Here is a 23,897-nt window from a genome sequence, read left to right on the forward strand (position 1 = left end):
AACCAAACATCAACAAACAAAACACAACACAGTTTAGAATTTAGAGGTCTGATAATTAAATGGAGTACATTTGAAATATCTAGAGTCTAATTGTTTTTGCCAATTTCTGTTTTTTCTGATTTAAATTTTCAATGGAAGTCAAATATGATTTCAAATCTGTAACTTTAAAAGTGTGACAGGAGGGCAATCTTTCAAGCCATTTCATTTTATGAATTTAATATTTGTCTTAAATAATAATCAAATGAATTATGTACATTTTATCTGGGGAGAAGTTGGATTTGTTAAAGATGAGTAAAATATTAATCTTTGTTAGAGTGACATCTTTTTCGAGCATTTCTGAAAGGTATTTCTGTATATCAAGCCAAAAGTCAGTAGTATGGAAACAATCTGTAAAAACATGTTCAATAGTTTCTCCTTCACAATCACGAGAAGAGCATCTGTTGTTTACATTAGGGGAAAAAACAACAAATATTGTCTTTTAGAGGATAGTACCTATGTAGAATTTTGAAAAGAAACTCTGTGATTCTAGTGTTACAGTGTTCCATTGTTCAGTTCAGTTCAGTTCATTTTCTTGACCGCTATATCCGTGAGGGTCGCGGGAATGTTGCCGCTTTATTACTGGGGCCAAATCCAGTGTTCATATGGGCGGAGGCCAGGGTATATCCCTGGACGAGTCGCCAGCTCATCGCAGGGCCCTCTGACGGCAGAGGCTGCCACACAAGGTGCCAACTGCGCGTCAGGAGCAATTTCGGGGTTCAGTATCTTGCTCAAGGATACTTCGGCATGTGGCTCAGTTCTGCCCAGGGGAGCTGGGTCACCTGCTCTACCCACGGAGCCAAAGCCGCCTCCATTGTTTTCTATCTAAATAAAGCCATCTATATTTACATATCATCACCCTCTTAAAATAATGGCCATAGTCATATTTTCAAGTTAAAAAAAAACAGAAAAAACTGAACCAAATATAGAGATTATGATATTTGTTAATCATTTCACACAAAAAGGTTATGACAATAGATGACTATTTACATAGTCCCTTGGGGTAAAGATATGTCTTGAAAAGCTAAAGCTAAAATTGCCTAAGTCACTCTGTCTTGTGACTTGGGCAAAATAAAATGGCCTTTGACATAGGCCAGCATACTACAGGGGTAGGATCGCATGATTTGTTCAACTGAGGATGTAGGTGATTTTACCAGAGGTGGCCAGCATCATGAAGAGCTGACTTAGTAAATTTAGGAAGGTGACGATATGGGAGTTGTGATATGATGAAGATGATTTCTAATAAAAGTATTAGATTGCACTCTCTATCAAGTATAGAGTATAGAAACCCCACTAATAGAAACAGGGCATTCACTTAAAGTCAGTTCATCAAGATGTATGCTTTGTGCTGAAGACACTACACTATGGGGTGTTGATTCTAACCATATCAAACTCTTGTAGAGAAATGTTAACAGAGTTTATAGAGTTTTGTTTCTATGTAAGCGTTATTCCATAGGATGCAATTGAGAGGAGGGTAATTGTGTTTGTACAGAAGAGCCCAACAGAATTTGTTGAATTGTTGTTAGCTAGTTTCACAGGGAGTTTTTCCAACAGAGAAAGAACACCGCAACAGAAAATTAAGACCACCAGTTTTGCTGAAAAGATGATTGGGGAAAATATTCCATAAACTATTTGGGTTCTTATGGAATCCTTTAATTCAGTTGATTTTAATATTGATATTAATAATAATTTTGTTAAATATTGTAAAAGTAAAACAAAAAATTAAGTCCCCCTTCAGTTACAGGGTTGGAAAGAACAGTTTGGTTTTTTGGCCATTTTCTGATGGAAAAATAAGGCCCACTCTAAATGGGCCTTATTTTTCCGTCAGAAATTAAACAGGATTTTGTCTAGCTTGGAACATATGGATTTGGAGACATCTAGTGATGAGAACACATAAGAAGCTCTTGACATCCCCTCAGGTTTACTTAATATTACTCTATCATGTATAGATAGGTCTCTTGCTAACAAGCAATTGAATATCTTTTTGATTGCCTCAATAATAATGCCTCCTGACTGGAGTGAGTGAAATACATATAGAACGACATCTTGCCGTTTTTCCATTACATCTGCCAACCTGGCTCTACTTGGCTTGACTGGGTAGCTGTCAGAGTAATATGTGAGTCTGAAAATAGGTATTTCAGATGGTGTGCCCTAAAAAAAGAAAAGTGAACAATGGAGACAGAGCTTTTAATCAAGAATGGACTCGTGTTAATTTTTCCAACGGGAAGTTCAAAACCAGTCTGACTATGGCATATGGGACCTCGATCATTAAAAGTGGTAATGTGAAATGAGACAAGTACCAATTAAGTAACAGAGGGCACAGAAACTAAAGGCAGTTTTCTCGACTATCCACATTATTAAAACAAATATCGTCCCAACACATGACCTGACATTCCAGCACAGATAAAATGCTGTCAAGAAAAAACTAGAGCTCGCTTCTCTCACTGAACAAGAAAACGTGTGGGCTTAGGACATAAGAGGGAAACAAAGACTATTCAGTTGTTAAGATGTGATGAGATTGTATATCATTAATCAGTTGGTTGAGACTGTTAAGATGTGAAATGGGTTTAAAAATGAAGACAAGGGGAAATTCAAAGTGGCCTATTTTTTTTTCTAAAATATATTATTTCTAAAATATTTTTTTAATTTTAAAGCAAATTTTTCGAAATCTCTGTTATGTATTCTATTTTAAAATGCAGCCCTTATTTTACTTGAAATGAATAAAGAACATTTATTTATTATTCAAGTCGGCTACTTATTATTTAAATCCCTTCAGTTCAATATGAAAACTGACAATATTGTTGAAATATGGAATTATACTCTATTTAATTTGACAGTCAGTTGTTGTTGTTGACTACATACAGACGTTGATCCAACTGCAAGGCTACTTCCATATACTGTATATGGCTCTGACTCATGATGCGAGTTAGACATGATGTTCCGGAGCTTTGCTTGGGGAAACTTTGTACCTCTTGGGTTAGGGTATTCTTTTAATTGAATACCCCTGATATATATATATATATATATATATATATATATATATATATATATATATATATATATATATATATATATATATATATATATATATATATATATATATATATATATATATATAGTTAATTGTGCAATAATAATTACATAACATTTGTTCATATCCTGCCAATCAAAAATTGAGAACACCATACCTGCTGTCAAGCATGGTAGGTGGTGATAGTATTATGCTGTGGGGCTGTTTTGCTGCCAGTGGATCTGGTGCTCTCAAGAATGTAAATGGAATAACAATGAAGGACTTTGGAATGGCCTTTACAAAGTCCTGACTTGAACCCCATAGAGAACATGTGGACTGTGCTGGAGAAACAAGTCTGTACCAGGAAGCCAACAAATTTTGTTGAACTTTGCTGAATCTGCCAAGACGAGTGGTTAAAAATTCAGCCAGATGCCTGCCAGAAACCTATGGATGGCTATCAAAATAGCCTTATTATAGTGAAAATGACCAAGGGACATTTAACCATATATTAGGTTTTCTGTATGTACTGTATCTCTTTGGCCCAGCAGATTTGGTCACATTTTCAGATGACCAATAATAACTTCCATTCATATTTGAACCAAACTTCATGAATGTTTTTGTGACAAAGTAGTATGTGTTAACTCATTCCATCACAGAAAAAGTATTTCTACAGAGCTGTAGAAATCATTGGAACTCAATTCTGAAATTGTGTATGTTCTGTACAAATGTATGTAAACTTTCGACCATGACTGTAGGCCTAGGCTGTTGTAGCCACTGTAAAAACTTAAATCACCAAATGTGAGACTAGTTGTTTTCCCTCTTCAGCTTCTGCTAACTTGTGCGTTTGTCACCACTCCTTTTTTAAACCATCATCCCCACTGCATTCATTCAATCTGTGCTGAGTCTACATTTCTGTCCTTCTGACTTTCTATCTTCATAAGGAGTAATGGTGTATCTATTTTACAATGCTCACACGCTCATACATTCACTGGAAGACCCTCATCTAACCCAAACCCTTTTATCTTTGTTTTCAAGTCCCTCAACTTAAAGAAAAAGTTCACCCAAAAATGGAAATTCAGTCATTATCTTCTCACCCCCATGTCGATGGAAAGTCAGGTGTCAAGTTTCATAGGCCACAGAACATTTCTGGAGCTTCACAGTGTGTTGAAGAATTCTCCTAAACAACTGTTGTAGATGGAGACTTGTTTTAAAGCACTGAACAAAAAACAAAAGCAAAAAATAGATAAGTCTCTCTCCAGTCTCTCCCACAGCTTCCCTCGCCCTCCCATGGTCAGTGAACTGCATCGTCTCGCTCAGCACACGTCACCAACACCAACATGGCCGCCACCTTGGCACAGGAAAGGTTCTAAAATAAGTTGAAAACCATAATAAATCTGCTCATACTGACAACTGCAGTTATGTAAAAGGGTAGCTCGTCAGTTTTGTGAGCTGCTTATATACAGGACCAGCTCTACAGTGTTTAAGTTATGGGCTTTGGTGACCCTTCAACAAGATGATGTCACTAACGCCACTGTTGGCTGTGTAGTCTCTATAATTATGTATTTTTACAGTCTAATATTTCGTTAGTTTTACGACAAACTGTGACCTTATTGACTTTGAAAATGATCTTTTAAATCAACAAACATCATATGTGTAGTTCATGGCATAATTCTAATGAGATCGAAAAATGATTTGTCTTCTGCAGTCACCACCACACAAAGGTTTTCTGAAATAAGGTCTCATGAGGGGCATGACTTCAGCACTCTTATTATGAAACGTCACCCAAATTTCCAACATGGGGGAGAGAAGGTAAATGAATTTTCATTTTTGGGTGAACCTATCCTTTAATGGAAGTGCAATACAAAATAACTGGAATACAACTTTAAGAGTACTGTAATAATGTCTTTTTGCGTGTGTACAAAATTGCGTTTTTTTTATGTTTGCTGTCATTAATGATTTGATCCCCTCTCTGTGGGATCCTATAGTAGCCTTTAGTCCAAACCTGTATGAATCCCATGAATTTGTTCCAATTGTTTGTTTTTTCCTTTATTTTTCAGTCTATGTTCATGGGCTTGACACGGTGCAATACGACCACACAACTTCACTGTCAGTTTACACTAAAATTCATTTTGCATCTTCGGACAGCTTTATCCCTCCCCAGGATGTTTGGCCCAGACTGCTCACTATAACCGTTAGAAGTGGCCTCTGGGATTGTAGTTCCAGAAAAATACAGAGTACTGTAAGTAAATGAACAGAGGTACTTCAACCTCCACAAAGCAAAGCGCGTGGAGAGCTTTTGTTGTAGCCTGTGTTCTTGCTCGCGACCGTTCATGGCGCTTGCCCAAAAGCGCTAACCTGACAACCAAGTGGATGTAGTGTTAGCCGCTCTCCGCGAGTTTGTAGATTCGTGTTTTTTATCCAGGTCATCTCTGTAGCACCGTGCTGACACTCGCCAACGAGCACTGCTCCCAATGTTTACTTCTCCGGCATGTCTTCTCCAGCCACAGAAAAGTAGTGTTTGGATTAATGAGGATAATTTAATGATAAGTGGATTGAAAAGCCACCATGTTTGTACGGCATGTATTCAATATGCTGTGCGGATAACGCACGGTTAATTTAGCTAACCGCAGTTAGAGCAGTCGGACCGCTTCCCCTCTCGGGCAACGAGCTGTTGTCGACAGTTGCAGATCGACTCCGGCTCCATGATGGCGATGTTTCGGAGCTTTGTCTCGGCGAGCACCCAGGTCCGCCAGCAGCAGCAGCCCAACAGCGGCGCAGGCTCGTTGATGGCCCCGACTGAGGGCATCGAAAGCCAGTTCTCTTGTCCCATCTGCCTGGAGGTCTACCACAAACCCGTCAGCATCGCCAGCTGTGCTCATACGTAAAGTAGCTACTTCTTGTTTGAATGTGTGTCATTGTGTGTGGACAGAAAGTTATGGTGACATTTCGCCCTTTAATTGTAGATCTGCTATGTTTCATAAAGGCTGGCAGCTTCTATAATGTGCTATATAGAACAGGTGCCATGTCTGAGTTCACTTGGCTTACTGTTTGTTATTCAGCATTTTAACATGTGTCAGCAGCCTCACCAGGCGACGATACTGTGATACACCGACCGATGTTCAGTCCATCACTACAGCTCTGATACTCAGGTGATGAGAACAGCTAGTAAAACTAGGAGACATAAGAATACTCTTGTATAAGGTTGATTTGGTACAAATCTTCTAACACTTAATTTGATCTTCACAATCAAAATAGAAGACACATCAGAGAGCACAAACAAGTTGATGTTTGGACAATATATTGATACCGATATTATATATTTTTTATCATGATAAGAGACAATAAATTGTCTTAGTTTTAAGATATGATATTGTGAGATGACGTAAGTGTTGTTTTTTCCTGTTTTTAAATGCTGCAACAGTGATATCATTTTCTGAACTTACCAGTGTTTTACTTGTTCTAATACTTGTCTTTATTCACTTAGTCATTATATCCACATTACTGATGATTATTTACAAAAAACCTTGTTGTGTTAAAGTACCAATAGTCATCCCTACAATACTGTCTCAATATCAATATCAAGGTATTTCAAAAATATTGATGTGATTTTGTTGTTCAGTCTTAGCCTGTATGAAGTGCTTTTGAGGGGAATTAAAAATATCAAGTTATAAACTGTATATCATGACACAGCCTAAAAATATTGCAGTGTTGTTTAAAGGCCCAGGGTAAAGGTACCCAGCCCTCGTCTACACAGTGAAATGTTCTGTTTGGTACATAGATTGGTCCCATTTCTCACTAAGCAAATTAAATGTATTATAACAACAACATTTTTATTCATGCTATGTGTTTTTTTGTAAAAATGAATATAATTGGCTGATATATTATGATCAAAGTTTAGAAATTTGAATTTACACTGAACAAAAATATAAACGCAACACTTTTGTTTTTGCTCCCATTTTTCATGAGCTGAACTCAAAGATCTAAAACTTTTTCTATATACACAAAAGAACCATTTCTGTCAAATATTGTTCACAAATCTGTCTAAATCTGTGTTAGTGAGCACTTCTCCTTTGCCGAGATAATCCATCCCACCTCACAGGTGTGGCATATCAAGATGCTGATTAGACAGCATGAATATTGCACAGGTGTGCCTTAGGCTGGTCACAATAAAAGGCCACTCTGAAATGTGCAGTTTTGCTTTATTGGGGGGGTCAGAAAACCTCCACTCCTCTTCAACTCCTCTTCAGTGACTGTGCGAAGTTGCTGGATATTGGCAGGAACTGGAACACGCTGTCGTATATGTATCGTATACGTGTCGTATCCAGAGACAATAAAAGGCCACTCTAAAATGTTCAGTTTTATCACACAGCACAATGCCACAGATGTCCCAAGTTTTGAGGGAGCGTGCAATTGGCATGCTGACTGCAGGATTGTCCACCAGAGCTGTTGCCCGTGAATTGAATGTTCATTTCTCTACCATAAGCCGTCTCCAATAAAGCAACACTGCACATTTCAGAGTGGCCTTTTATTGTGCCCAGCCTAAGGCACACCTGTGAGGTGGGATGGATTATCTCGGCAAAGGAGAAGTGCTCACTAACACAGATTTAGACAGGTTTGTGAACAATATTTGACAGAAATGGTCTTTTGTGTATATAAAAAAAGTTTTAGATCTTTGAGTTCAGCTCATGAAAAGTGGGAGCAAAAACAAAAGTGTTGCGTTTATATTTTTGTTCAGTGTATGTTGACCCCAAAAGTCCAGTATTGGTCGGGCTATTCATACAGCATATACAAAAGTTTTTAGCTTTACCCATCATCTGACATCATCAATTCATTTATATTTATGCAGCCTTGTATCAAAAATCACAATTTGCCTCAAGGGGCTTTACACTTTGTACAGCATAAAACACCTTCTTTCCTTACATTCTCGATTCAAAAAAGGAAAAAATTCTGAGAATAGATTCTCAATACATAATCATTGTAGGCATGTATGGCATGTGTGGAGTCACATTTACTTGTGGATTCCTTTAGAAAATATCTTTCAGCACTGTTTCTCAGCCAACAAAATATCGGAATAGCAGTATATTGTATTGTTTATTTTTGCGACACAATTATCGATACATTGGCACCAAATATAGATTTTTATTAGGGCTGTCAATCGATTAAAATATTTAATCACAAATGAATTGCACATTTTTTTTATCTGTTCTAACTGTACCTTAAAGGAATATTTTTCAAGTTTTTAATACTCTTATCAACATGGGAGTGGACAAATATGCTTGCTCGTATGTTTTTTACTATTGCAACAATCCAAAGCAATGACAAATACTGTCCAGAATATTCTCCAGAAATAACCTCAAAGGTACCGATCCTCAAAAAAATATGCTGAAAGATGGACATATTGACCTGAATGTAACATTCCTTAATAATACTGACACAATGTAGTGTCCAACTTTACACTTGTAAAGGTTAACTAAACAATGTTAATAGGCCTACAAGCTGTGGCCACCCATTTAGCTATCGCTGTTGAAAGTTTGTCTCACGTAGAGTTGTCCAGGCATCTCCGTTGAAAACTATCCACCGTGGTCTGCCTTTGGCGAGGGGAGGGCTCTCTGCATCAGCTGTGCGCTTGGCCAGCAAGTGGTATTTGAGACTCCACGTACTCCTGCGGTAACTCAATTCACATCGACAGTAAATGCAAATAACTTTGTTCTTGTCAAGAGAACCATCTGGCAGGATTTGAAGCTGAACTTGCCATTCAAAAGACGCTTTTCTTCATCCAGTTCTGCTCAAGGAGGTTTGTTTCTGCTTGCCATTCACATTGTGACTGCTGCATCACTTCCTAAATTTCCCAAACTACAGAGTGGGCCGAGGGCCATAATTTAGTGAGCCATAGTTGTATCCTTCCCTTAAACTTTTAAACTCCAGAACTCTTCTGCTTTCTAAGAGTTTGGGTTTTCACCAGTGTATGGCTGTTTTACATTAAAATGATGGCACACATGGACATGGACAAGTTGCACTCAGTGTGTGTGAAAAAGAGGCACTAAGCTAAGAGTGTTGTCAGACTTTTTATACATTGTTTCATCTCAGTTCATGTCGAATGACACCACAATGCAAAGAATAAATACTTATGTTCTAAATACTTATGTCCTGCACTATTTGCCCATTGAGGGGTATTTTGTATTCTTCAGTTAGACATGTATCGTGATGTATTGTTAGATGACTCTCTTGCATTGTATGGATTAATTCAGAATCGCTGTATTGTAATTCTGTCATTATCGTGGGCAATGTATTGTGAATCATATTGTGAGAGAGACTGTGATTCCCACCCCTATATTTGATATACTTGTATGCCATTTATTACCAAGTTATTTAATAAATCAACAGAAAAATTCAGACACACCAGTACACCAGTGTAGTATTTCATTATTTTATTACAAACAACTCAAAATAGACATCTCAAATCATTGTGTCATGTACTGGGTATGAGAGAGACAGCTCAAGTGAATGTGTTTGTGTATGCTTTTGACACCTTTAGTCAAACACAGATATAGTAGGGTGCCACTCAGCTCTGCAGAGACCTGGGCTGATTACCACTGGTGTTTCCTCTGGCTTGATAATGTGTCTATTGAACACTAGTGGGAATCTCCTCACTGATAGGTGACATCACATGACATGGAGGTAGCATATGTCTGTCTGCAGCCCTACACAGGTCTCCTCAGTTGTCTGCAGTGCACAGGGAAAGAACCAGCATAACATGCAGCAAACATGAATCAAATAGAATTTAAAAGAAAAAGAAAAAGCTGTCAGTCATGACACAAATTAAATTGCAAGAAAAATAAGGGTTTAATGTCAGGATCAGGTGACAATACCAACATCCACTTTGTATTATTTCTTGTTTTCTAACTAGCTCATATGATAATGTATACCTAAATGAATGGTTGCTGTGGGGAAAACAGGCACCTTTAGACCAAGGTGATCTAAAAAAAAATTTGCAGTCTCGCAAATGGTGACATGTGAAATGTATAACTGATGGGATAATGACATTATCAGCTCTTACCATCACAGGCTTCTTACCTCATATCAAATTAAATTTGAGAGGATTTAGCCAGAGGGGTGCATTTCTAATCTGTCTCAGTCTAGAGCAGAAAGGAACAACAAAGAGAAGACCTCAGGTAGCCTCAGTTCTATTTCTAGTTAAAGGAAAAATGCAGCTATTTTTACTCCTCTACTGCTGATGGGGATGGATAAATCTTCAGGGGAAACTGACGCTAATGCTTGCTTTTGACTGGCCCACATACACACACAACTATACAGGGAAACAGTTGGCCATTGACAGCCTCACCCCACTTTGGTGTATGTATGCCAGACTCCCTGTGCCTCCAATTAAAGGGTAACTCTACCAACATTAAAGTGTGTTTGCAGGTCTTTGGAATTCTACTGCAATGTGAAAAAAGTAGTATGGAGGCTGCAGAGGAAGATGCATGTAATATGACAATTGTCTCCAGTGATGTCACTCGGTGGCTAAGTTGCATTGTAGATAATGTAGGCAGCAAGTTTCAGAGAGCAATCCACTGGTCAAGCATTGCACTCCTATAACACTGTTGGACTCAACATGGACAGTTTAAAAACAAATGATCAGAATCAATTCAGCAGAAACAGAGATATCACCCTTTTTATTGCGCTCATTATTTTTCCTTTTCAAAGTGTGGTGTTTACATTACCCACAATCCATATCACATGCTGCTCCCTCTGGAGCCACCAAAGGCTTTATACTACATACTAGACAGTGTTCCCACATGTCCTGGAAAACCTGGAAAACAGTTGACTAATTTTCCAGTCATGGAAAACACATGAAAAATGAGAAAAAGCTAAATATCCTGGAAAATCACGTGTTGTTCTGGAAATTTTTAAAAACCTGTTTTCTCCCAAGAGCTCACCAAAACAGATGACATTGTCATCTGAAAGGGTTAAGTTAAGGATCATAAAAACTTTGGAATGGTAATGTTAGTTTATGGACAAGGGTATTATGAATAGGCTGCATGCTGTTGTTGGGTACAAAGGTAGGGCAGGTTTGGTTATTAACAATTAAAAATTATGAATAGTACTTTAATCATTACTAATGGTAATTATTAAAATTATTAATAAAAACACATTATTAATTAGTGATACAGAGCACCATCCCGGAATCAGGGACCAATAACCAGACCAGAAAGTCTTAAGAGAAGGATGTTCATTTTAAACGTAAATATTTCCCTATCCTACCATTACAACCAAATTATGCACCCATTACCATGGAAAACTGCCCTGTACAATATTATAGAATGTATTAATGTTAGCAAAATTGATAAATAATCAATATACTTCAATCAATAAAGATCCATTACTCAAATACAGCAACTACACTAAACACTAAGACAACTCAAGCAACAAACAAACAAACGAGAATGTGGGGTGAGTGTGTGTGTGTATGTGTGTGTGACAGAGAGAGAGAGAGCGAGGCAAGATGGCGGACCTGATCTTGGGGGAGATGACGTCACGAGACTGTTCAAGATGGTGGACGTGGGCTAGTCATGCAAGTCATGTTAGCATATGTCCTTCCACCTCGTTGATCCAGCACGTTCCTCCGCGTGGGTGAATGCCGTTGGCCACTTCTGCATCTGCAGGGTAGACATGAGCGAAGAAATGTTTGGTTGCTCCCTTCTTGTAACAGCTGCACAGGCAAAAGCTACTTCTTCCAGCAACACATTACGATGGGACTGCGGTGAATTGCGGCGTGCAGCTGTGCAGTCGTGCTGGAACTGACAGTACGTTCAGGTGCACTCTCATCAAATTGGAGAAAGGAGTTTCAAACCTGTGGAACTGTAGCAACCAGGTGTGACTTATGGTGTATTTTCATTACATCCGCCGACCTGGCTCTACTCAGTCTGACGTGGTGCAGCAGACCAGCGCAGCCGGGATTTTGCATTTCCACCACAACTGGGCCACCTGCTTGAAGGTTAAACCAATAATGCCCCACAGTACTATTGAAGATTCACCGCTAACAAAATGGCTCCGCTAATTCAGTTACAAACCTGTTTAATTTTTCCATAACTTCCTCACAATAAAAGCCCCTTGTTATTTAGTCATTTAGAAGCTTTTATTATGAAGCAGCATTACAGGACGCGTTGTGTTTTCACCAGCAGTAACTAAACACGACTCCTGAAACAGCTGAAAGTGAACACGATGAAACGGTAAAACACAGCAGAAGTTTTGAAAGTAGAAACAAGACGAGAGAAAGTAAAGAGATTCAGTTAGAAGCTACAAAAGTACTGAGAGCTGAACACAGACTTTTAAAAACGTCTTTCTCTCAGGTTTCCTGCACAGACATGAGTTGAGTATCGATTTTAGGGGGAGATGGGTGCTTGTTACGGGTTGGTCACAGACGTGAGTCGTCACTGTGGCCCGCTTGGTGGCAGGGAGGGCCTGGATTGGCCCTATGTGACAGTGAAACAGCAGGAACACAGTTTGTAGTCATGACGTTACCTTTAAATCATTTAGATAGTTGGTCATACGTGAAAAGTCATTTTAAGACATAACTTTATGCTCTGGTTAACAGTGTTATTAAAATTTAATTGCTGATGAAAAATGCTCTACTTTGGCTGTGATGCCCCATACAATCTGCAAAGTAACAAGTGACTAAAGTTATCAATAAATGTAGTAGACTAAAAGTACAACATTTGCCTCCAAAATGTAGTTAAGTATCAAGTAGCAGAAAATGGAAATGCTCAAGTAAAGTACAAGAACAGTACTTGAGTAAATGCACTGTTACATTCCATCACTGCTGGTTACTTTGTCATGTTAACTTGTTATTACTTTTGACAGTTTATGTGGAATAATATTCAAAAGATTAAATGAGCTGTTCTCTAACCTTATCCTAAAAGTCCGAGAGGAACTCCCTAGACCAGCAGGATAAATCCTGAATGGGAAAGAGAGGGATTACCCTTTCCTCATTACCATCATTGTGGTTCCTTTGAGCCGGAACTGAACCTTTTTCTGCCCTGCTGTTTGTCATCTGCTGTTCCAGGTTCTGTGGGGAGTGTCTGCAGCCATGTCTTCAGGTGACCTCACCCCTTTGCCCTCTCTGTCGTGTGCCCTTTGACCCCAAGAAAGTGGAGCGTTCCTCTAGTGTGGAGAAGCAGCTGGCCTCATACAAAGCACCCTGCAGGGGCTGTAGCAAGAAGGTAGATACTGACCATCCATAACCCATGTTAGAAAATCAACATGCCAACATGGGTCTGTGTTTATTATTTAGTACATAAGTAAGTAATCTTATTGTGGCTAGGGTTGCAACAGAATTTGATTTTAATGGTGCGATAACCATCTCAGAAAATATCACGATTTCATGGTATCATGGTATACAGTATTACACAATTATTATTATTCTTATTATTATCAGTTGACCCTTAAAGGAATGAAAACAGAGGGGTTTTTTTGGGCTGAACAATCGCTTTTTTATGATGACAAAATATTATGTCCTGACAGATATGAAGTATCTAGTATGAAGTGTAAACATGAAATATATAGATTTAATGACACTAATACAATAGAATTTAATACCTCAGATACATTAAGACATATTGACACAATTCATTCTGAAGTGTCATGTCTTCCTATTCAGATGTTGCTTCATAAAAATGATTAATTCATCAGAAATGCTAACGCTCCAACATTGTTAACTCTTGTGTGTGAGATGTATTTACATTGTATTAGGTCATAAAAATGCCTTGGTAATTCTAAGTGCTGTATCGTAGGCAACTGGACTTGTTTCAGTTTCTTGAAGACGTTTCACCTCTCATCCAAGAGGCTTCTTCAGTTCAAACTAACTGGAGGGGAGCTGCAGGCTTTTAAACTCTGTGTGGGAGTTGCAGAGTCGTCAAGGACACGTGTGAGCTCTGAGTTTCACAGTCGTTCGGGCCACTTATGGGTCTTTGACCTAACCAGCCTTTATGTGGGTTGCTAGGGCTAGGTGAGCCCAAGTGGGAATGGTTGTTAAGCTGTCATTGAACAGAGGAGGTGGCCTACGACATTACTTATCACCCACCTACAATGCAATACTGAGTTCCCTCCCCAGACAGCTTAACAACCATTCACACCTGGGCTCACCTAGCCCTAGCAACCCACACGAAAGCCTGCAACTCACCTCAAGTTAGTTTGAACTGAAGAAGCCTCTTGAATGAGAGGTGAAACGTCTTCAAGAAACTGAAACAAGTCCAGTTGCCTCTGATACAGCACTAAGAATTGTAATAATAAGGCACTTTTCCTAAAGATATTTTGTTACGTTGATTATCATTTTCAATAAATGTTAATTGTTAACTTCTATTTATTCAGTTGTTGTGATGCTTATAGGATAATGTGCAATGTTGATAATGCACGGCACAAAGAGCACACATTTCACAGCATTTAATACATGAAAACACTGAAAAATTTGATGATTAATGATTTCAAATAGCTCCTGTATGTAATATTTTCCCATGACTGTTTAAGTTAAAAGATTACATTATATTCAAATGTGTCTGTTTTTTTCCATTTCTAGTTGACCACCATAGGTTTAAACATTTGTCTAAATGTCAAGGAAATGAGTCATTACCAGTTAAGTCACTATTACTATGAAGATAGCATCAAGTAACACTAACAAGGCCGATGTAACAAAATGAGCTCACACCTCAGATGTAAAGCTGTTGTATGATCGTTACTGATGTACAGTCTTCACTGTGCGTGTGTGTCTGTTCTTAGGTGGCTCTGGCAAAGATGAGATCACACATTGCTTCCTGTTCTAAAGTACAGGAGCAGATAGCCAACTGCCCCAAGTTTGTCCCTGTGGTACCCACCTCTCAACCTATACCAAGGTACACACACTCTGACCACGTCCATGCTGAGCTGACTGAATCTAAAAAGGCATCTTAGATGTAAAAACGTGCGTTTACATTAACACCTTCGTTTCAGTAAGTCTCAACAGTAAGGCACAACCAAAGCTTCATTGGAGCTATAAGTTGTAGTACTTAACAAAATTACCCATGTCTATTCCTAGTTAAAATGACGAGGTGCTCACATTTTCATGCCAAGTGAAGGAAATATTCTCATTCAGCTCATGTGGACAGAAATCCCCCAGTGTCATGTTCCGGTGTAAAGCAACTACAGGAAATATTATTTTGTCTTGATTTGGCACCCCCTGTGGACAAAAGTGGGTGGGGTTTGCAGTGGTGCTAACTGGAATAAAGACTGCATTTCCCATGAGTACCACTGCCTCATGTCGCAAAGATCTTGATCTGGCTAGCATGTGAAAGAGAGCGAAAACAAAGTAAGATAGATAGAATAATACTGTTTTTCTTTTTTAAACACAACTGTTTGCATGACGTATAGTGATGTGCTAATGCATCTGCTAATGGCTATGTAAGATTATTAACTGTAATGTGACGATTTACTTTAGTGCCACTCATATACCTAGATTAACCTACAGCTAACAGATGTGGTTAAATAGGAATTTTTATTAATCTAGAGCTAAAGTTATCAGCATTTCACTGTAATGTTATGTCTTCATAATAATAAGTCAGCAGCAAAGTATATCTCAGTAACAATGCCAACATAAAATGTTATGTTACATTACAAACCAGTTTTATTATAGTAATGCCCACTGTGACCTATACTTCCCATCCTGCAATACATTTCATAAATAAAATAGACATTACATACCTGTCTATTAGATGGCTAATTCACAATTGGCTTTGAATCCTTCAAATCCTGCAATTCCCTTCATCTGTTGAATGATCAACCAAGGTTTACCTTTGTCAGCTCTTTTCTTTTTCTTTTTTCTGATCCTACAACAGTGTCAGCCATAACCACAAAATATATCACCAAGAATACATTTCTGGAAAGATAAACCTCCTCCTGTTTCTTTTTATCTGACTAATGTACTGTTCACTGTAAAACATATCTGGGGAACGTTTAAACATAGGTTCCTATGGTCTGTATGCCATAAATCGTTTCATCTGATTTTGCAGGGAATCGGACCAGGTGACAGGCATTAAGTGTAACTATATAGAAATAGCTAGTCTCCTTGCTGATAGTCTCATTTGCTTCAGTATTAAACTGAGACTGTTTCATTATCAGTTAGAAACTCCTTGTAGCTGCTTTAAAGAAACTGTCTATCTGAAATCACAGAAGCAAGTAATTTTAGAAGCAGGCTGTCTTTAATAGAACGGTCTGTATATATTCCATTCCATCTACATTCTGACTCCTGTTAGTAGCGCTACTACAAGCTTGTGACAATGTATGCATTGTTTGTGTATATGTGTCTGTATGTGTGTGTGTGTGTGTGTGTGTGTGTGTGTGTGTGTGTGTGTGTGTGTGTCCAAATGTAGCAATATTCCGAACCGGTCAACATTTGTGTGTCCATTCTGTGGGGCCAGAAACTTGGACCAGCAAGAACTGGTGAAGCACTGTATGGACAACCACCGTAATGACCCTAATAAAGTGGTAAGACTGAACTATACACTAGGTAACATTAATATCTAGACTGACTAAGGTTAGTCTATAAACAGCACAGTTAACTGTATAAAGTTGATGAACGTTCTCAGTCATCCAGGTCATGGTAATTCTAGGTGCTGTATCGTAGGCAACTGTACTTGTTTCAGTTTCTTGAACACATTTCACCTCTCATCCAAGAGGCTTCTTCAGTTCTAACTAACTGGAGGGGAGCTGTGGGCACTCTACACTCTGTGTGGGAGTGTCCTTACAGAGTCATTAGGGCCACTTGTGGGTCGTTGCCCCAACCAGCCTTCATGTGGGTTTCTAAGGCTAGGTGAGCTCAGGTGTGAATGGTTGTTAAGCTGTCTGGGGAGAGACCTCAGCATTGTAGGTGGGTGATAGGTAGGGTCATATGCCACCTCCTCTGTTCAAAGACGGTCGTTCCAGTTTGACAAAGATGGATTCCTTTACTCCTCTTTCAAACCATCTGTCTTCTCTGGCCAAGATGTTTACATTGTTGTCCTCAAAGGAATGATGTTTCTCCTTCAGATGTAAGTGGACAGCAGAGTCTTGACCTGAGGAGCTGGCCTTCCTGTGTTGTGCCATTCGTTTATGGAGAGGTTGTTTTGTCTCCCCAATGTACAAATCTGTGCAGTCCTGGCTGCATTGAACAGCATTAACTACATTACTCTGTTTATGCACAGAAAACCCACATAAACAGATCAATACTTGTGTGACTTGGGTTAGACTGTCATCACCCACTGGAGCACAAGCTGGGGGTCATCAGAACCTTAAACCATCAGGCTGACACTGTGGACACAAAGACAGATGGGAAGGAGAAGGAACAGAAGCACATCAGGGGAGCACTTAAAACCTGTGGCTACCCAAACTGGACCTTTGTCAAAGCCTCTAAAAGATCCAGAGCAGACAGAGAGGAAGAGACGAGAAAACGTAACAACATCGTCATTCCCTATGTCGCAGGAACATCTGAGAATTTCAGGAGGATCTTTAATAAACATCATATCCTGGTTCACTTTAAACCTACCAACACACTGAGGCAGAAACTCGTCCATCCTAAGGACAAAACACCCAGTCATAAACAGAGTAATGTAGTTAATGGTGTTCAATGCAGCCAGGACTGACAGATGGTCTAATCCACCTATGTCAAACTGGGTCGACCGTCTTTGAACAGAGGAGGTGACATACGACATTGTCTATCACTCACCTACAATGCTGTACTGTGTTCCCTCCTCAGACAGCTTGACAACCATTCACACCTGGGCTCACCTAGCCCTAGAAACCCACATGAAGACTGGTTGGGGCAATGACCCACAAGTGGCCCTAATGACTCTGTAACTCCCACACAGTGTTTAAAAGCTTGCAAACTCTCCTCCAGTTAGTTAGAACTGAAGAAACCTCTTGGATGAGAGGTGAAACGTCTTCAAGAAACTGAAACAAGTCCAGTTGCCGACGATACAGCACTTAGAATTAACTACATGTAAGTGTAAGGTCACACGGAACCAGGTTTCTTATCAGGACCTTTAAAATTGCAATGTAATGTTAACATTCAAACAACAGTTGTATAGCCAAGTCATAAGATCATCTAAAAAAAAAAGTTGAAGAGGGTTTACACAATGCAACAACTCAGGTTTGATTCCAGCCTGGGACCTTTGTTTCATGCCATTCCCCTCTCTCCTGTCTTTTCCTAATTGTTTGCTACTGTCTGCCCCTTAACAAACCACATAAGGCCCACAGAGTTAACACGAGTGTAGTGGTGGTCTTATTTGGACCTCAGAAGTCGTCAAAACCCAGCTGTTATGTTCAATTCACAGTTTGATACACATGCATGTGAATGTCAAACTAAGCTGTGTGTTTGTATCACCAGGTGTGTCCGGTGTGTTCAGCCATGCCATGGGGTGACCCCAGCTATAAGAGCTCCAACTTCCTCCAGCATCTCCTCCACAGACACAAGTTCTCTTATGACACCTTTGTTGTAAGTGAAGTGTTGTCATGATTCTTTGTCTTTTTAAAGCTATTATAAGGAACTTTCACCTTTTGTTGATTCTGGTGGCCCCTGTGGACAAAAGATGACAATGGTGAAGCAAAGTAAACTTTGTTTCAGTGTCGTTCCACCAGACTACAGAGCAGCTTGTCCTTAGACTCCTCAGTTCATCCTCAGCATTTCACCATGAAAAATAGTTTAAGTTGTATGACATAGCCAACCCTGATAAGTCTGAATCCGACCTGCTGACAGGTATTCATAATATCTATAACTATACAGAAACAGCCATTCTTCTGATTGATGGTCTCACTTGTATGTCATATGGAAGGATCAGTATTAAACTGAGACTGTTTCATAACCAGTTAAAGGTTCCTTGTAGTACGTTTTAATGTTAGTGTAGCTTTTGTTGCAAGGCAGTCAAATTTTAAAATAGAGTTATTTAGATGTGTGTAAGGTCTGTGTAATGTTACTGTTTCATGTTCAGACCTGGTTTTATCATCCGCCCTGAGTGATCCAATCACCCGGACAGCTCTAAGGCAGGCATGAATGCCCCCAAGATGCATTGAGGACCCATTTGAGATCTGATCTGTCCACTTGTGTTCGGTTAACTCTGGACGGATAGTTAATTCAGGTCTAAAAGGTGCCATGGCCAAATTAAATTACATTTATTTTGCACAAATAAATAAAAATTTCCCGTGGATCAGCCTGCCTAAATCATTGATAGTCAGGAGTTTTTATTATGTTAGGGTTTTGTTGTGTGTTTACAGTGACCAGCAGCTGTGGTTTTATGTCTTTTCTCAGGACTACAGTATTGATGAAGAGGCAGCACTGCAGGCAGCTCTGGCACTGTCACTGGCTGAAAACTGACAACAGTCACACCACATCATCCTCTCAACATTAGCACCAACCCCACCTTTACTGCACTGCTGCTGTTCCTCCAAGACTCAGAAGGTATCATCTAGCCAACAGACACACCTGACCCAGATTCACACAGTCTCTTACTTCCTTTTAACCCCAAGGATGTTTTTCCTGGTGTAGCAGTACAGCCAGTATGCTACGCTACCAAACAAAAGCAATTTGGAGGCAACTTGTCTGCTTCATTTCAATTTGATGATCTGAAGACATCTAGTAGGTTTGGAATGGATCCAGTGACTGTGTCAAGAAAAACTACGTTAATCACACATTGATTTAAAATATTCCAACCTAAAGCGTTGAAAGCAGTCTGTTCCCTCACAGCTTCAATTCACCAGACTGCTGCACTCTGGACCACAGAACAACATGCAGGGCTACCTCCATGGAATAATATATTTTCTGTGAGTTTGAAAAATCCTGAAGCTCGCTGACTCTAAAATCCTCATCTGTGGTTCAGATCTCTGACTGGCACTCACTGTGAGTAACTTGGCCAATGCTCAGTCTGAGTAATAGTGGGCACTGACACATGTCCCAGGTTCTTCTACAGAGTGGTCTGCGGTGTAGTGCAGTTTGAACAAATTACTTTTTTTTTGATGAGTTAACATACAGTAGCTAGCCCACAAGGTGTAGTTAGGAAATGTTTTGCAAAGGTAAGCAGACAAAATAAAATATAAAACACAGTGAATCAACAGCTCCTCTGTTCACCAGTCTGTAAGTGGTACTTACCAGAGAAAACAAAGTCATAAATTAGTCATAAAAATCGACTGGCAGGCTTGTAAAGACCAAGTAAATTACAAAAAAATCAGCATAATATTTCCATAATCAATTAGGGGACACTTGAGACTAATTTATTCTTTCTGCATCTGTGTGAAGTGGTTTAATTTAGAGATGCACAATATGGATTTTTTTTAGCCAACACCTGAGTTACCAGCCTCTCATGGCCAATAACAATAAGATTACAGATAATTTCCCATTTTTCTATTTTAAAAAGAAGTTCAGAACATGTAGTGTATTCACAAACATTTACACGGAGACGACATGTTTAGCTGTGATACACTGTACACTATAGTATAAACAAAACCGTACACACTGTCTACATTTGGGCCTCTGTCTGGCCCTCGAGCCTGCCCTAACCTCTTACTACTGCTCTCTATTACCCTTATCCAAATATACACTGACTACAGACATACAGACCCTAGTTTCCTTGGCTCAAGTATGCATATAAGTACTTTTCCTGAAGGCTCGTTCATAAACTGTAGACATGAAAGCTTAAAGTCAGTGTAGAGCATAAGTGGAAGCTTCACCTGAAAACTGGTTAGTGTTGATATCAGAGGCTAATGGCAGGTTGTCAGACTTGGCAATATATAATAATCCTCCAGAGGGAGCACCATAGTCGGAAAAATCAGGTTTTCCATGACTACTGTGAAGCCTGAATTCAACATTAAATACACTTTAGTGTCTTTGTCAGTTGACTACAGAAGTCGGCGTCAGTGCTGAAAATATTTCAGGGTTCATTTACTGGATTTCAGACCAGCTGGACTCACTGGTAGAGTGACCCCAGGGGCCTAATGTGGAAGTGTTCAAGTTAAAAGAGCTGTCACAGACAGATACCTGTGGTGTTGAACTATTTTTAAATGTTTAGATGATACATTTGTATTTCAGTCATAATTCCACCATGGAAACACCAAATGGAAGGTTCACAGGCCGACATCTGGTGCAAATGCTGGAAGCTGAGCCGTAGCTTGTCCATTACTGTCCAGCCCAGCTTCACAGAGGACAACAGGAGACCTAAAGAGTTGACAGACTTCAAAGCTTCATCTGCAGCTTGAACTGATCTAAGTGCACCCATGAAGAAAGGATCATTTGTCGTAACTGCTCAGAAGGCCAATAACACCATCATGAACTCCATACTATGTTAACATTTACAGTAACCGACACTAGCACCCTGTTCACCATCACCCATAAAAGGAAAGTCAGACCATTCGTGTTTTTTATTCATGTGAGTGTTTGCACTTATTGATTTGTTTTCTACCAGTTTGATCTGTCAGTGTTTGTTGGAAAAACATCAGACAGGATGGAAGTGCTGGATTGAGGTCTTTACTCCATTTTACTGTTATCTTCTTCTTCAGCTCTTGCCACAAGGAATATTTTTATGATCCATCTGCCAAGATAGACAAGCATAAAAAGATATATTTTTGGATAATAATCGTTTCAAACCACTGGACTAACATCAGACATGTGTCAGATATGTGTCTGCAACCTGTTGGGGACAATGAAGTTGTCAAACTTGAATTTCTGTTAACACACATGTACACACACATACATAGAACTTGTACAGGACCAGAGTGAATTGGACTGATTTAACAAAGATGTTTTCTATAGTTTAGCCAATAGATGGCAGTCCTTTTCCAGCCATGCAGAGCATGCAGAACCATACTGAAACCAACACACACGGGAGTCATGCTTTCTGTGGAGGCAAGTTGTGGAGAAAATGGAGGCGGTAATGTTTCCACAGAGGGATGCATTCGTCATTTGCACTTTAATTCACTCAGTTTTTTAATAAAGTTGGATTTCTATTTGTATAATCTTAACACTTGTTAAATGATTTTGCTATTAAATTTCATTGTGTTTGGTTAAAAAAAAGCTGACAAAGGTCTTGTAACTTGTAAAAGGTGTCAGGGTTATAAGTTACTTGATAGAAATGTACCAATAGTTCTGTTTGTGTGAAAACATTCAAATCTTTGTTGACTGAGTACTTAATTTAAATGGGCAGCATGTGCCATTTTTTTTCTCAATTTGGATTGACACCAGAGCTGACATGCACCCACAGTAAAAACAGATCACATGTATACGACAAATTCTACGGAGGACAATTAAGGCCATGTGAACAAAAAGAAATGATCCTGTGTTTACATCATTGTGTGGTTAATGTTAAAGGGGGAAACCCTATATTTATGACTTGTGACCATTCACGTCAGCTGATGATTCAATGCGGCTGTATGATTGCAGAATTGGTCATCTGAAGATTAAAATTGCATTGACAACACAGATTTACTTTCTTTCAAATTGGATTTAATTACCTTGAACAATGGACTTTGGCTTGCTTGGTTTTCTAATGCATGAATATTTTTGCGTGTCATGTCAGTTAAATCAAAACTTTTAGAAAAAAAGGAGTTTTTCAGTTGTAATTACAATGTGAACAATACATCTGAAGCTGGTTATTATGGTATCTCAACATTTTGTCGAAATTCAAAGATGACAAAGATGACTTTGCAACGTAAAGCTGATTTTTCTTCATATTATTGGCTCAAATTGGACTGCTGGAGTGTTTTTGCAGTCATTTATATTGCCGCAGATAACTGATAATTGTGCAGAGGTTAGCTGTAGGAAGCTAGCAAAGTATGCATCCCAGCGTGCCTGTGCTGTGACAAAATAGCCTTGGTCTGATGTCAAAATTCACCAGGATTGAAGTGTTTCTGTTATTTTCCACTAGACTCCTTTTAAGTTGTTTATTTCTGTGAAACCTCGGGATAAGTGCAAATATTTCGCTCATGTTCTTACTTCTTCAATTTGCATAAACATGCCGTTTTTGCATTGACTTGATCAGATACACCACCTCTGAAATTAGGTTCAGTATGAACATTATGTAAACAGTATATTTAAAAAAAGCCAATCCTTCTTTAATTTCAGAATTAAGAGTTTTGTTTTAGCTAAAATGTGTCCCTTTTCTTCAAAATGATCGTAAAGAAAAACTGACCTACTGACTATGACTTTAAGCACATAAACAGTGAAAAGATACATTTCTTCACTAAACAAAATTTTATCTCATTTCAGTATTCTTCCCCCACAGAGTACAGCTTTTGCACACCTTAAGATCAACAGGTGCATAGGAAAAGAACGAAGGCCGACAAAATCAGGAAAAGACTCCTGCACACTGTCCACTTCACTTGCAATTAAGTTTAATGACAACAACGTTTCGGTACTTAGACCTTCATCAGGTTATCTTACAAGACGATGGGGGAGGCTGTCTTAAGTAGGGTTGTGGACTTGCGTGGCCCAATCAGGCCACACAGACAGACATCCCACATAGACAGACATCCCTCAAAATCCCATCAAACACACCTGGACCAACAAATCGACCATTTTTAAAAAAAAACATCATAACAGGAAAAGTTCATATACCAATCAATGCCTGTATGTTGACATTTTAAATAGTATAACAGTATAAATATAATACAATAGTAGGTTAGAGCTTAATGTGTCTTCAAGAGCCTGTCCTTGAACACAAAGGACATAAAATTAGGCAAGTATATATACACCGGTCAGCCACAACATTAAAACCACTGACAGGTGACGTGAATAACTTTCATCATCACAATGTGATGTTCTGCTGGGAAACCTTAAATGCTGTCATTCATGTGAATGCCACTTGAC

The 23,897-nt window shown here is 39.0% G+C and overlaps 1 protein-coding gene across 2 annotated transcripts; it reads left to right on the forward strand.

The window, feature by feature from the left end:
* The first annotated feature begins 5,432 nt into the window (after nt 1–5,432).
* On the forward strand, nt 5,433–22,509 carry rnf166 (ring finger protein 166). Of its 2 annotated transcripts, XR_012180149.1 has the most exons (7): nt 5,433–5,927; nt 13,110–13,266; nt 14,819–14,931; nt 16,444–16,558; nt 18,435–18,542; nt 19,353–19,502; nt 21,126–22,509. XR_012180149.1 is itself a non-coding variant. In XM_073482265.1 (6 exons), the coding sequence occupies exons 1-6, from the start codon at nt 5,749–5,751 to the stop codon at nt 19,416–19,418; spliced, it is 738 nt and encodes a 245-aa protein (XP_073338366.1). In that variant the 5' UTR covers nt 5,433–5,748; the 3' UTR covers nt 19,419–22,509. The 2 variants fall into 2 exon arrangements, 1 of the variants encoding a protein (XP_073338366.1); XM_073482265.1 differs by having other exon boundaries at nt 19,353–22,509.
* The last annotated feature ends 1,388 nt before the right edge of the window (nt 22,510–23,897 follow it).

The sequence above is a fragment of the Pagrus major genome, chromosome 15, assembly GCF_040436345.1.
Source record: "Pagrus major chromosome 15, Pma_NU_1.0".
Classification (NCBI taxonomy): Eukaryota; Metazoa; Chordata; class Actinopteri; order Spariformes; family Sparidae; genus Pagrus; species Pagrus major.